We start from the raw sequence: 13,020 nt of genomic DNA, 5'->3' as shown, positions 1-13,020 counted from the left end.
TACCTTAGTGATGCATTGTTCTGTGGAGTTCGGCTCTGAAGTAGCACTGTTTCCATACACAGCTCCCCACTTCATACAGGTTAAACTGTCGTCAGTTGTATTTTAATAGCCTTCTTTGTTTTTACTTTTTCCCATTTATGACTTAGTTATTATAATGCACACCACCAAAAGTTAAATGCATTGCTAAAAACTGTCATTCTGAGTGGACGTTCCAAAGTGGGTTTTTTTGCCAGATTTTGGGTATGTAAATCTCGTCTTCCTTATTAACACTGGGGCTGATTTAACAAGAGTGTCTCATGAATTCCTGATGTGGCCGTGACACCCCGCAGCCATGGGCAGATGTGATCACGGGAAGTAACAGCAACACGCTCTTAGTCAAGAAAGTTTACTCAAACAAAAGTGCTTGTGCTGACATCAGACTACAGTTCTGAGTTTTCTGAAATCTTGCACGGTTTCTCAGTTGCAAAAGCCTCAGAGATAACATTCTACTAAGCCTTCACCTAGCCCTTTTATTTATGTATTTATTTATTTTTGGCTGTGTTGGGTCTTCGTTTCTGTGCGAGGGCTTTCTCTAGTTGTGGCGAGCGGGGGCCACTCTTCATTGCGGTGCGCGGGCCTCTCACTATCGTGGCCTCTCTTGTTGCGGAGCACAGGCTCCAGACGCGCAGGCTCAGTAGTTGTGGCTCACGGGCCTAGTTGCTCCGCGGCATGTGGGATCCTCCCAGACCAGGGCTCGAACCCGTGTCCCCTGCACTGGCAGGCAGATTCTCAACCACTGTGCCACCAGGGAAGCCCCACCTAGTCCTTTTATAGAGAGGATTGTGTGATATCACTTCTATCCTGCCCTTTACCTGTTCTCAGGAGGCTTACCCTGGAAACCCTCTCTAGAGGGGGCACCTCTGATGCGTGCTGCCCCTTTTCCGTCAGCCTTAAACCTTAACACTGTGATTAGTCTTATCTAACAGATGCCTCTCCTCCTCCCGCCAGATGGAGTCCGACTTCCTGAGTTCTTATTTATAGCTGCTAACCATGCATCTCCTCTCCTTTATTTAGGATCTTTTCACATTTTGATTTATTCCAACATTCTGATTTTTCCTGCAATGCTTTCTGACTTAGGGCTGCTTATACAGATATGTAAATGAGATAAGGCCATGTAAAACACTCAGCACTGGGCTTGCGCAGTCAGGAAGTGTTGGCTTTTTGTTGTAATTGTCAATAATATTATTATCAAAATATGGAAGGTGTGACTTACCAAGTGTAATTGTCAGGTTTTATTACATGCCATAATTTTAATAGGCACTGGACAGACACTTGCGATGAGGAACCTGCACTGATGGTTCGTTGACAGGTTTGCCTTTCTTCTTCCACCTTTAAGCCAAGTGTTCATGCTTCATTAGCCGGCTTTTCATCAGTGTGTCAGGGTATAAGTTATGGGACATTTTTCTCCAGTAGAATTTTCATGTGAAGTAATGGGAAAAAAATGAGATGCATTATTCCTGAGCAAGTGATTTTCTTCTTGTTAATCACATTGATTCTTCTTGGTGCCTGTGTGTATCGAGCGGACCATCTCATTCAGCGTTTTGCATTGACTCACTTCCGCTTTCTGTTCAGAGATCCCGCAATTTCACCCCAGGGCCTGTTGTCCTGGGGTTCTTCAAAAAGATCTCACCATTCTAGTTTCCAAGATAAATTATTTGGTTTGGTCACATATTCAGGGCTCTGGCTTTAGCCTTACCTTGGGGAGATGGGATCAGCCAGCCCACTGAGCTGCCCTGGAAAGGCCCAGCAAGCACCTCGAGGGACTGTGTACACACAGCACTGCACCCTCTGTGCACTGGCACCGCACTGCCCCCAGTATACACCAACACTGCACTGTCAGTGCACTGCACCCGATACACACGGGCACTGCACCTGAGCACCCAGAACAGGGCTGATCCTGGCAGGCCGACTTTACGTTGCAGAGGAAAACTGAAAGGTGGTCCTTCTAGGAATTACCTTTGTGCCTCAGTCAGGCGTGTGAAGAAGCGATGCTGGCCTGGGAGTAAGTCATTTGCATCTCTCCTGTTCGGGCTGACGTACCCTTGACACGCTCCCCCAGACGACTTGTCTTTCTGTCCACTTTGCCTCTAGGCGACCTTTACGGGGCCATCGGCTCTCCGGTGCGACTGACCCGCACGGTGGTGCTGGGGAAGCAGAAGGACCTGGTGCAGCGCATACTGTACGTGCTGACCTACTTCCTGCGGTGCTCGGAGCTGCAGGAGAACCAGCTGACGTGCAGCGGGGCCTGGGGGCCAGACGAGCAGGCGCTGCCGGGGGGCAGCATCACCACGGCCCTGGAGAGGGGCGAGGTGGAGGAGTCCGAGTACGTGGTGGTCACGGTGAGGAGCGAGCCCGCCCTTCTGCCGCCGCACACTGACACCGGAGACCTCTGTCCCCACCTCGCCGGACGAGGAGGCCGGGGGCCGGAGCAGAGCCCCGCGGCCCGCGGCACCCGGAGACCTCGGGGCGCGTCGTGTGGGGACGAGGAGAGTACGGAGGAGGCGCCCCGCGGCGGCTCCGCGAGACTCCCCAGCGGCGCAGGTGCGTGCGCGGGGCCGGCCGGCGGGGAGGGGTCGGGAGGGGAGATGCCCAAGAAGCTGCCCGACCGCTCGGCGGCCAGGCCGTGCCCTGAGGGGCGTCCCTGGGAGAAGGTCACCTTCCACATCGGGAGCTCCGTGTCTCCGGACTCGGACTTTGAAAGTCGCACCAAAGCGACGGAGGAGCGGCTGCGGGCCTGCAGGTGTGCGGAGCCAGCGCGCCGACCCCCGGCTGGGCCCGACGCAGCCCGGGAGGCCCGGGACTGGCGGGCTCCGAGGTGCTCCTGGGCCCCCGAGGCGTCTGCGGGGGCCCGCGGCGTCAGGACCGGGGCCGCCAAGGAGGCTGCGGAGACGCCCGGCGCACCTGCCGCCCGGGGCGCACCTGTCGACCCCGCGCACGCGCCAGTGAAGCCGTGGGGTCGGGGCGGGGAGAACGCGGACGGGCCTGCGCCGAGCGGGTGCGCGGCCGCAGTGCCGCGCGAGGACGCCGGCTTCAGGCGGGAAGGAGGTCTCCCCAGGAACGAAAGCTCGGACAGCGCCCTCGGCGACAGTGACGACGACCCGTATGCGCCGGCCTCGCCGGACCTGGGTCCCGGCAGTGACGGTGACAGTGAGCATGACCGGCCCGAAGGGTCGCCGGAGGTGGAGCTGCCGCTGCCCAGGTAAGGCCGGTGGCGGGCCGGGCCGGGGAGAGGATGTGCGTCCAGCCGGCACCCACCGGCACCGCTGCTGTGGGCTGCTACAGGGCAGGATTATTCTCTCCAAGCATTAGTGTCCCCAGACCGGCTTGCCCTTCCTTAGCCCAGCTCTGAGCTGGGAGCTGGCGGCGGCTTTGCAGCTCTGGGGACACTGGGGGACGCTAAGGGGCGCGGGGGGCAGTGGGGAGCAGGGGTGTCATCTTCCGTCGTCCCCGCGGCAGATCTGTGGCCGCGGACACCCAGCCTGGGAGGTGGTGGGTGACATCCTGCGGGTCTCTCCTGCCTGCCGGTCAGAGCAGCCTGATGCGTCAGGAAAAGCCCCTCTTCCTGAGGCGCTGTCAGTTGAGGTTTGGTCCGCGAAGCAGTAACTAGAGATGCCTGCTGGTCTTTCGCTGTCCTGGCTGCACCCTGAGCAGGTGTGCCGAGTTCCTCAAGCCAGGCTTCGCCAGGATCCCCTCAGCACGCTCAGACCCCCCTTTCTTCTCTCCACACGGTGGCTGGAGGATGCTCTGTGTGAGGTGCAGGCCCAGGCTCGCAGCCAGCCGCCAGAATACTCATTTTTTCCTGCTCTTCCCCTTTAGGAAAACTCCTTTTTCCCTTCAACTCCCTTCCTTTTCCTGTACCACTGACCCACTTCCTGGAGGACTTGTGATCCGAACCACCCCGAACCTGTTTTTCTCACCTGTGCCACTGGGGCTCTGTTCCAGCTGCAGTGCAAGAAGGGAGCGCGTTTTCGCGGTGGGTCCTGATGGCCGGTATCATTTTAGGTCTCAGAGCGGCAGCGCCCCGAACGTGAGGAGCTTCGGCCGCTCCCTCCTGGCGGGCTACTGCCCCACGTACGTGCCAGACCTGGTGCTTCACGGGACCGGCAGCGGTGAGAAGCTGAAGCAGTGCCTGGCCGCCGACCTGGTCCACACGGTCCAGGTGAGCGATGCCAGCTGGTCGCCTCGGGCTGCTGACCGGGGCGGCCAGGGGTGTGCTTGGCAACGGCGATCGAGGGATTGTCGCTGGAGATGCGGGCAGGGTTGCAGGAACCGGCGAGGCTGGTGAGCCACCCGGAGATTAGCAACAGCTGGAGACTGTGAGCGCACCGGGTGGGCAGCAGTGGGGGAGGCGGCGGGGGGGGGGGGGGGCGCGCCTGGCTGCAGGAGCACGGCAGGGGCGGGGACCTCACCTCGCTCCCCTCCAGCGTCTGAGCTCTCTTGGTGCCCCCCGTTGGCTGAGCCCAGCCAGAAGCCACAGAGCAAGGTCGTAGCTGATGCAGACGCGGTCCCAGGGCCCACAGAGGTCACCTCCCGAGCCACCCGAGTGAAGGGTGGGTCTGGGGGGCGGGTGGGTGGAGCAGACAGAGGAGTCAGCACAGATGGTGACAATTGTGTGCCTTCACGGGGAGGGCCGAAAGGATGTCACATATGGTTTGCCTCTTAGCCGCTCCTTGCAAGATCCTAAAAGTAATTTATTTTAACTGATGTGTCATTAAGTTCGCTTTGATGGCTGCATGAGAATGACTGTGTAGAGATTAACAAGTCTTCCTGCAAGATTTTCTTGTGGCTGCTGCTAAGCGCTTCTCCGCTCTCTGCAGCGTGACAGGAACTGAGCGGCGATGGAAGTGCTGTCGATCTGACAGGCCTGTTTTCAATTGAGCTGCTCTTGGACAGATGTGCAAAAATAGCTGTTTTGCATTGGAAACATACTGTATCTTGGGCAATAGGGAAAGTTCTCAGCGCATTAGGAAAATTGGAACTTGGCTAGCTACCTTCCTCCTCGCCCAGCAAATCCTTTTGGAGAGGTGGACAGACGGCAGTGCGTGCTGCCTTTGACCTTGAGCTTCTCCTCTGTGAAGACCAAACGCCCATCAGGCACAGGCCAGGCAGGCTGGAGGTGTTGCTGTGAAATGGGAAGAAAAGCCTGGTGGTGAAGCAGATGCGCTCACCCCCCTGAACGGGGAGGGAGGGAGATGGGGAGAGGGCGGCCTGAGGCTGGGGGCCCGCCCGGTGTGGGCGTTGGTACCGCGATCCTGACCCGCCCTGCTTTGTGCTTGGCCACCACCCTCCCCAGGCTGGCCCTGGAAGGAAGCAGTGCCATTAATATTCTATCTTCATAGTCGTCAAGAGCACTGTGTCCTTGCCTGTCACCTCAGAGGCCCGTACGTCGGTGACCTCGGAGAAAGGAGATGCCCTCCTTCGACGATGCTCTTTCGGGGTCGGCTGAGCCACGCGTGGAGGCTCAGTGGTTCTAGAGCCGTGCACATGTTTAGTGCATGTTTAGTGCCCGCCCCACTGTGGACACGCATCTATCGACTGATAGCCCGTCTTGCCCTTATTATCTGCAAAACCATACACGACACTTTTTATATCTTCCACAGGCTGACAAGTTCAGAGGTTTGTGTATTAGGTTTCCATGGTGACCATCTAGCTCTATAATTCTTATACTTAAGAAAACAAAATCATGTTTCCTCTGTTTGTAACTCTTAAAGACTTGTCATCTCTCATTTTCTCTTCCTTGCAGAAGTAGTGTTTTCACAGTGCAGCTGTTCTCACCTCTGTAGACTGTGCAGTCAGCCTGAGAGATGCAAAGCTGCTGACCATAAAAACCTGTATTGTGTCAGATTGTGGGAGCACGCCCCGTGCAGCCGGCTTGGGTGTTAAGAGGAAACTGTGAAGGGGCATAAACTATGTTCAGAAGTGTACTGCACTCAGGATGTGTCCGGTTAGCATTAGCGGAGTTCTCATGTCACTTTGGCACGTTCATCTTAACGGATTTGGCTTTTGAAGTAAGCGTTCCATTTAAACTGCTTCTCAGACTGGGGCTCTGCTCTGTGGCAGAGTTTAAATAGAAATTGCCGTTGACGAATATTTGTGGAAAAGTAAATTAGGAGGTTTGGGGGGGGTGCGTTATATTGAATTTACTGCCCCTAAAGCCTAGTAGTTATTTAAATTCTTGAGTGTGTTATCAGAGGAAGACTCAAAGGCCCAAGAACAAGTACATGAGCAGAGTCAGGGCTGAAATAACAGCTTGCTGAGGAAGAGGGGCTCGGGATACATTGCTGTACTGTAATTTGCTTTCTTTCGAAAACCTGTTTTTCAGACGTTAATAATTTCTAGTGTTCATGCCAGACTTCATCCAGCTTTGAGATTCATAATTGTTTTTAGAGAAGGATTTTTAGTAACTGTTTAAAAGCAGTTGATTTACATTATTGATCTGTTCTCTAGGCCTGTGCACGATTGGATTGTAAAATCTGTCTTACGTAAATGCGTACTTTTGCAGCCTTGGTGGACCAGCTTGCGGAGATTCTTCTCTCACTGAGGCATTACATCTGGAGCTTCCAATACTAAGAATTTCTTTTTGTGCATTTCCTTATCGTAGTTTCTTATGAAAGAAAGCTGTATCAACTTTATTTCACGCATTTTGATTTTTATTACTGGCTTCCACGTGGTAAGATTCTGATGGTCTTTAAATATTTAAACACGTGTTCTTGTTTAATCCACATACTACCTCTGTTCCGTCACTGGAACTGTTTCTTTGCCTTCTAACATAGAGATTATACAGCTGCCTTCAATTAGGCTGAAGTCATATTTAGTTTCATTCTTTTCCTGCCGCATCTAAACGCGAATTCTTTCTTCTGTTTTCCTTTTGGCTTTAAATGGTGAGGTAGGAGAGAGGGGGTGAGAGAGCCAGCTTCACTCTGCACCTGTGACTCTCAAGGAGCTTTTTCTCTCTTCTTTTTTTCTCATGTGTCTTGTCCGCCTGTGGGTACTGCTGACGGGGGCTGGGGCAGGTAGTAAGTTACGGGGCAGTGGAGGTGGTGGAGGAGACCGACTTGACACTGATGCTTTGGTGTTACCACTTGTTCGCTGGTCGTCAGGTAAATCCATTGGCTTCGCTAAGCCTCAGAAAAATGTATTTAGAGGAACAGATAAAACGTAACCCAGCAGTTAAGAGTTTGGCTTCTAAAGGCAGGCAAACCTGAGATTGACCCATGGTTCACCCCTTGTGGCTTCGTGGCCTTGCTCAGGATTCTTTAATCGTCTAAGCGTCAGTTTCATTTTCTAGAAAATGACGGCAGTTAGAGGTCTGCCTGAAGTCCGTGAGATGATGCACACCCAGTGTTGAACACAGCGTCCAGCACATTACTGAACGCCCGACAGACGGTAGCTGTTACAATGACACCCGTGCACGCACTTTGTAAATGAGTTTCCCAAGATGCTCCTGCTGGGGGTGGTGGAACAGAAGTGGGACCCATTCATTCAACGCTAACGGCGGCTGCTTTCCCTCCCCTGGTGGCTTCACGAGGAGCGGCCAGGCCGCTCCAGCTCTGTAGGGTCGGGTCATCGAGACCAAAATTAACATCATGTATTAGTGTTTCTTTTAACAAAAACTGTGTTCCAGGGCTTTGGGTGTCTTCAGAATACTCTATGAAACGAGGTATCGGTTGGATATGGCAGCCTCTGTCGTTTCTTTTTAAGAGTAGCAACAGACTGCAGAAATATGCAGAAATCAGCAGCGCAGCGGAGCAGCTTTGCTGACGGCTTGGCTGGGACGCGTGCCATGAGCACCTGATTGCCCGTGCAGCACAGTCAGCCAGGGAGCCGACGCAAGGACAGCGAGTCACAGCGACCGAAGGGCATCACTTTAGCACCGCGGGCAGCGCTGGGGTGGCCGGAGTCAGTAGCAGCCTTAGGTCCGTAGCGCTGTGGGGCAGACCTGCTGGCGAGACGGAACACATCCCGGCGCGGGGTGGTGTGCACAGCAGGGCGCGGGCCTTCAGCACCGTCTGGCTCTTGGGGGCTGTACATATGGATGCACCTGTATCCCTGGGTTACGCCGTTAAAACGCATTTCTTACCGCAGATGGGGGTTTTAAAAATATCTGAAAAAACTACCAATCTGGGTATCGCCAACCCCGGTCTGAGATCTTGGTGACCCCTCTCCTCCTAAGCTGCCCTCCACCTTCCAGCCTTGCACGTGGCCACGGAGGGCTCCTTCTCAAACGTGGCTTCTGTCGGTCACTCTTCTGCTCTCATAGGGGCCTGTTTCTTTATAGAGTGAAATCTAGGCTCCTTGGCTGGAACTGCCCCCTGTATGTGTTTCAGATACATACGCACACATGCAGCCCTGCTCTCCCGTGCGGCTCGGTCACACCATGTGCCAGCCTGTAACGGCCCGCCCTCTCTCTCACCTCCTTGCCATGTGCGTTGCTCCCTCTGCCTCAGGCGCTGTTGAAGCAGCCCCAGTGCCTTTTGCAGGCCCCGTTCCAACGTTGCCCTTTCTCTGAACCTGCCCCAGGCCCTTTGCACGCGGTGCTTGGATATGCCTCCAGCATCTTTCTTCCACCAGGCCTGCGGGCATCTCTCCGTCCAGCGCCTGGCCCGGTGCCCAGGGATGCTGCACGGTCCCCCTGCGCTGGGCGGAGGAGCGTGTGTTGCTGCAGATGAAGCTGTGCCTCTGAGTGTGACCCTCCTTCTAAAGTAGAGAGACGTGGCAGAGAGTCTGCCTTTAAGACATAAAGGGGAAGAGTTCTCTGTTTGGACATGCCACCTGGGGCCCTTTGTGTTCTTTTTCTTTACCTAAAGGAGAATAAAATGCTTATTATACGTCTCAAAGGCATCATTTCTCTTGCATCTTGTAAATATCGGGCGCATGGCTAATTTTATGTTTTCCCCAATTTTTTTCATTACATGCAAAATATTTGGACATCTGTGCCATTCTCTGCAGAAAAATCTGTGTACCAGCCTTCTTACGTTGTATTTTGGCGTCATGCACATCCTCCCATAACTGTTCTGATGACCCTTTTTGACCTTGAGCACCGCTCCTCGACTTCAAACTCTTTCTTTCCTCAGCATGTGACCGTCCTGACATTTAAGGCGTCCCCGAGGCTGCGCCCTGTGTCCACAAGTCCGCAGGCACAGACACACAGAAGGTCAGGGGTTTCCTCTGGATCCTGCCCCCCCGCCGGACCCTCCCCGCTCCCGCTGCCCCAGGTCCTGACGTCCTCACCTCCCAGGACCCCTCAACAGTGCCTGTGGTCCAGAATGATCGATTCGCTCTCCTTCTCTACCTTATCACCACTCGGAAGCCTTTAGAGACCGACATGGAGCCTGTTTCCGAGAGACACATATAGCACATGAAACAAAACAACTCCAACACGATGGGCTCATGGTCAGGGTGAGGGAGAGTGACCAGTATAGCCAGGGGCGTTAGCCCTCCTCCAACAGTCCAGAGTAACTGTTGAGTAGGTATGTTTAAGATGGCTACAGTGATAAAAGAAGGAATTGGAATCTTTAAAAAGACCGTTTGTTATGACACACGACTATTTAGATTTGTAAAAGAGCCGAAGAGAGATGCTAAAATGGAAAAATGCAGTCATGGAAATTAAAACTCGGGGGAAGGTTAAAGAGCAGAGCAGATTAAATACAGCCAGAGAGGATTAGCGTTTGTGAAAGAGTGACTAGATGCAGAACTACCGCTTTGACTGTAGCTCAGAGACAGAGGCACGTGAAAAAATGTGGAAGAGCAAGTAAGAGACCTGGAGGCTTGAGTGAGAAGGCTCTGTCGCGCATACAGAAGGCGGGAAAGAGAAACAGCCTTTGAAGGAAGAACGGCTGCGATCTTTCAGATGAAGTGAGCCCACTGACTCCCAAGTAGGGTAGATATAAACAAACCCTCGCTGAGCGGCAGGACATCAAAGACAAAGGACCCTTGTCAACAGCCAGAGAGGAGGCATGGCCCCTGTCCTTCAGGAGGTTGAACTCCAACAGGTGATTAAAGACATAAGCAGTGAAAGCAGAGCCCACAGCGGGGTGGGGGTGGGGGGCAGGGAGGCACAGGACAGCCTGGGGGCTTCCTGGAGGAGGTGACGTCTACAGTGGGGATGAGCGGAGAGAGGGCGAGGGGGCCGGGCTTCCCCAGGGGCTACAGACTAACCACAGGCGGAGCCGGCTCTGCTGCCACGGGAGCTTCTGTCTGTCTGTCTGTCTCTGTAACTGCTGTCGGGAGAGCCTGCATGCTGAGCATTTAGTGTTTAGTATCCTGGATGACTTTGTAGGCTGGAGGAAGTGTTGGAGAACGGCGAGTGGTAATCAGGTTCCTGTTCTCTGCGCGGATGTGAGACTGAAGGTTTTTAATAAAAACTGGCCAGCCATCCACACGTGTCTGCGTCCTGTAGGCGCCCTCGGCCGCCCAGAAGTGGGTGGACTGGCTAAGGACTGGCTCGGGTTGCTTAAGTCCTCGGTTCCAAGGACACGGAGGGGGGTTGGCCCCTACGGAGGTAGAAGAATAAGAACGGGGTCCGATGCCATTTAACCAAGAGCAGGTGCTGAGACTATGGCCCTCAGGGCACTGATCGTCCATTTTCTCTCTGTGACCAATCCAAGGCTTCACTTGAAGCCATGTAAGAGCTGCTATCGTTAAGTCGTGGGGCTATAACATAACGGGGGGGGGGGATTTCTTTGAAAGGTGTTTTGTCATGTCACATTCTCTGACTCAAGTTCAGTTTAATAAAGTTGTAGAACTTGACAGAAATATCTTCTAGGAAGTGATGAGCAAATTGACACTCAGATAATACCCAAGAATCTTACGTTTTATAACTCAGAGTGTTTCAGAGAAAAATAAAAGAAACAGAGAGGTTCTTCCCATTACCTGAGTCATAAATCACCTGCTCCCTTTGTGTGTGAGACAGGCCCCCAGTGGCTCACCCTGGTTGCTAATCTGCCCTGCTGTAGTCGGTGAGCAGATTGTAGAGCTGGCTGTGAGTACCAGCGTCCGTCTGCACACCTGTTACCTGTGATCCACGTGTGGGCTGGCATCTTTGAGGATTCACAAAGGATCGGTTTAGTTTTTTTCAATTATTTTTATTTTTGGCTGCGTTGGGTCTTCATTGCTGCGCATGGGCGCATGGGCTTTCTCTAGTTGCGGCAAGCGGGGGCTACTCTTTGTTGCGGTGCGCGGGCTTCTCACTGCAGTGGCTTCTCTAGTTGCGGAGCACAGGCTCTAGGCACGCGGGCTTCAGTAGTTGTGGCTCGTGGGCTCTAGAGCTCAGGCTCAGTAGTTGTGGCACACTGGCTTCGTTGCTCTTTGGCACGTGGGATCTTCCTGGACCAGGGGTCAAACCCGTGTCCCCTGCATTGGCAGGTGGGTTCTTAACCACTGCGCCACCAGGGAAGTCCCGAGGGGACTTTTTAGAGTATGTATTGGGCAATACCAGCAGCATAAAGATGGGAAGTTTGTTAGCAAAGTCATAATAGAGGTGACCGTGTTTTTTCCTCTTGTCATTATGTTGCAAGTGTCATTCCCAGTTGTTGCAATCTTGTCTTCCGAGGGATTTCCACCCTGACAAGCTCCTAGGGTTTCAAAGTAGAGGGCTTGGCAGGCTCACTGAGCTACGAGTCAGAAGCACTTGAATGAGTTCCTAGATTCTCTTTCTGACGTGCCAAGCTACTTCATGAGCTCTCGTACTTCTTGTCCTCACGTTCCTCTCTGTAGAGCAGGACTGCATCCTGTGTACTCACGGCAAGAAAGGTTTGATGAACCCATCAGTAGTTGAAGGAAGCACATGTGGGAGCTGGTACTTTCCTACTCCTGAGTTAGAAATAGGTAACCACCACCCAGTCAGAAAATGGGCAGAAGACTTAAATAGACATCTCTCCAGAGAAGACATACAGATGGCCAAGAAGCACATGAAAAGATGCTCAACATCACTAATTACTAGAGAAATGCAAATCAAAACTACAATGAGGTATCACCTCACACTGGTCAGAATGGTCATCATCAAAAAGTCTACAAATAATAAATGCTGGAGAGGGTGTGGAGAAAAGGGAACCCTCCTGCACTGGTGGTGGGAATGTAAATTGATGCAGCCACTATGGAGAACAGTATGGAGGTTCCTTAAAAAACTAGAAATAGAACTACCATATGATCCAGCAATCCCACTCCTGGGAATATATCTGGAGAAAAACATAATTTGAAAAGATACATACACCCCAATGTTCACAGCAGCACCATTTACAATAGGCAAGACATGGGGCAACCTAAATGTCCATCGACAAAGGAATGGACAAAGAAGATGTGGTACATGTATACAGTGGAATATTACTCAGCCATAAAAAGGAACGGATTAGTGCCATTTGCAGCAACGTGGACAGACCTAGAGATCATCATGCAAAGTGAAGTAAGTCAGAAAAAGACAAATACCATATGATATCATATATGTGGAATCTAAAAAAATGATACAGATGAACTTATTTACAAAATAGAAGTAGACTCACAGACATAGAGAACAAACTTATGGTAACCAAAGGGGAGGGGAGAGGGATAAATTAGGAGTTTGGGATTAAAATATACACACTACCGTATATAAGATAGGTAGGCAACAAGGACCTACTGTATAGCACAGGGAACTATATTCAAGATCTTGTAATAACCTATAATGGGAGAAAATGTAAAAATATATATATATTTATATATATATATGTATAAATGGGTCAATTTACTGTATACCTGAAACTAGTGCAACATTGTAAATCAACTGTATTTCAATAAAAATTTTTAAAAAGGAAAAAGGTAACCATGTGAAATGTTAGTCATTTAAGTGCAATACGTGGAAAAGAAGTATGTTGATAGTTGTGTGGATGACTTAATAGGAACTGGATTGAATCTAAAAATAAAGAAATAGAGAATTGTTCAACAGAGCCGGCATGCGTTAGATATTTAGCACATGCCTTGCCTTTTGTTTTGCTCATTTCCGAGGCT

The 13,020-nt window shown here is 52.1% G+C and overlaps 1 protein-coding gene across 10 annotated transcripts in view; it reads left to right on the top strand.

Annotated features, from left to right (window-relative positions):
• The window catches only part of FNIP2 (folliculin interacting protein 2), a 126,154-nt gene that overhangs the window by 97,627 nt on the left and 15,507 nt on the right, over nucleotides 1–13,020 (top strand). For 9 of the 10 annotated variants that reach the window (XM_022582256.2, XM_022582253.3, XM_089911334.1 and 6 more), the window contains 2 exons: nucleotides 2,131–3,238; nucleotides 4,042–4,198. In XM_022582256.2, the coding sequence (XP_022437964.2) occupies nucleotides 2,131–3,238; nucleotides 4,042–4,198 (1,265 nt within the window). Of the gene's footprint in view, nucleotides 1–2,130; nucleotides 3,239–4,041; nucleotides 4,199–9,113; nucleotides 10,088–13,020 lie in introns of those variants that run through there. The other variant, XM_089911330.1, reaches the window with a different exon arrangement.

This window comes from Delphinapterus leucas, chromosome 5, assembly GCF_059928025.1.
Source record: "Delphinapterus leucas isolate spDelLeu-1000000601 "Yukka" chromosome 5, BTC_Dleu_Yukka2, whole genome shotgun sequence".
NCBI classification, from domain to species: Eukaryota; Metazoa; Chordata; class Mammalia; order Artiodactyla; family Monodontidae; genus Delphinapterus; species Delphinapterus leucas.
The sequence above is the reverse complement of the archived record's forward strand: the minus strand, read 5'-3'. Positions and strand labels throughout refer to the sequence as shown.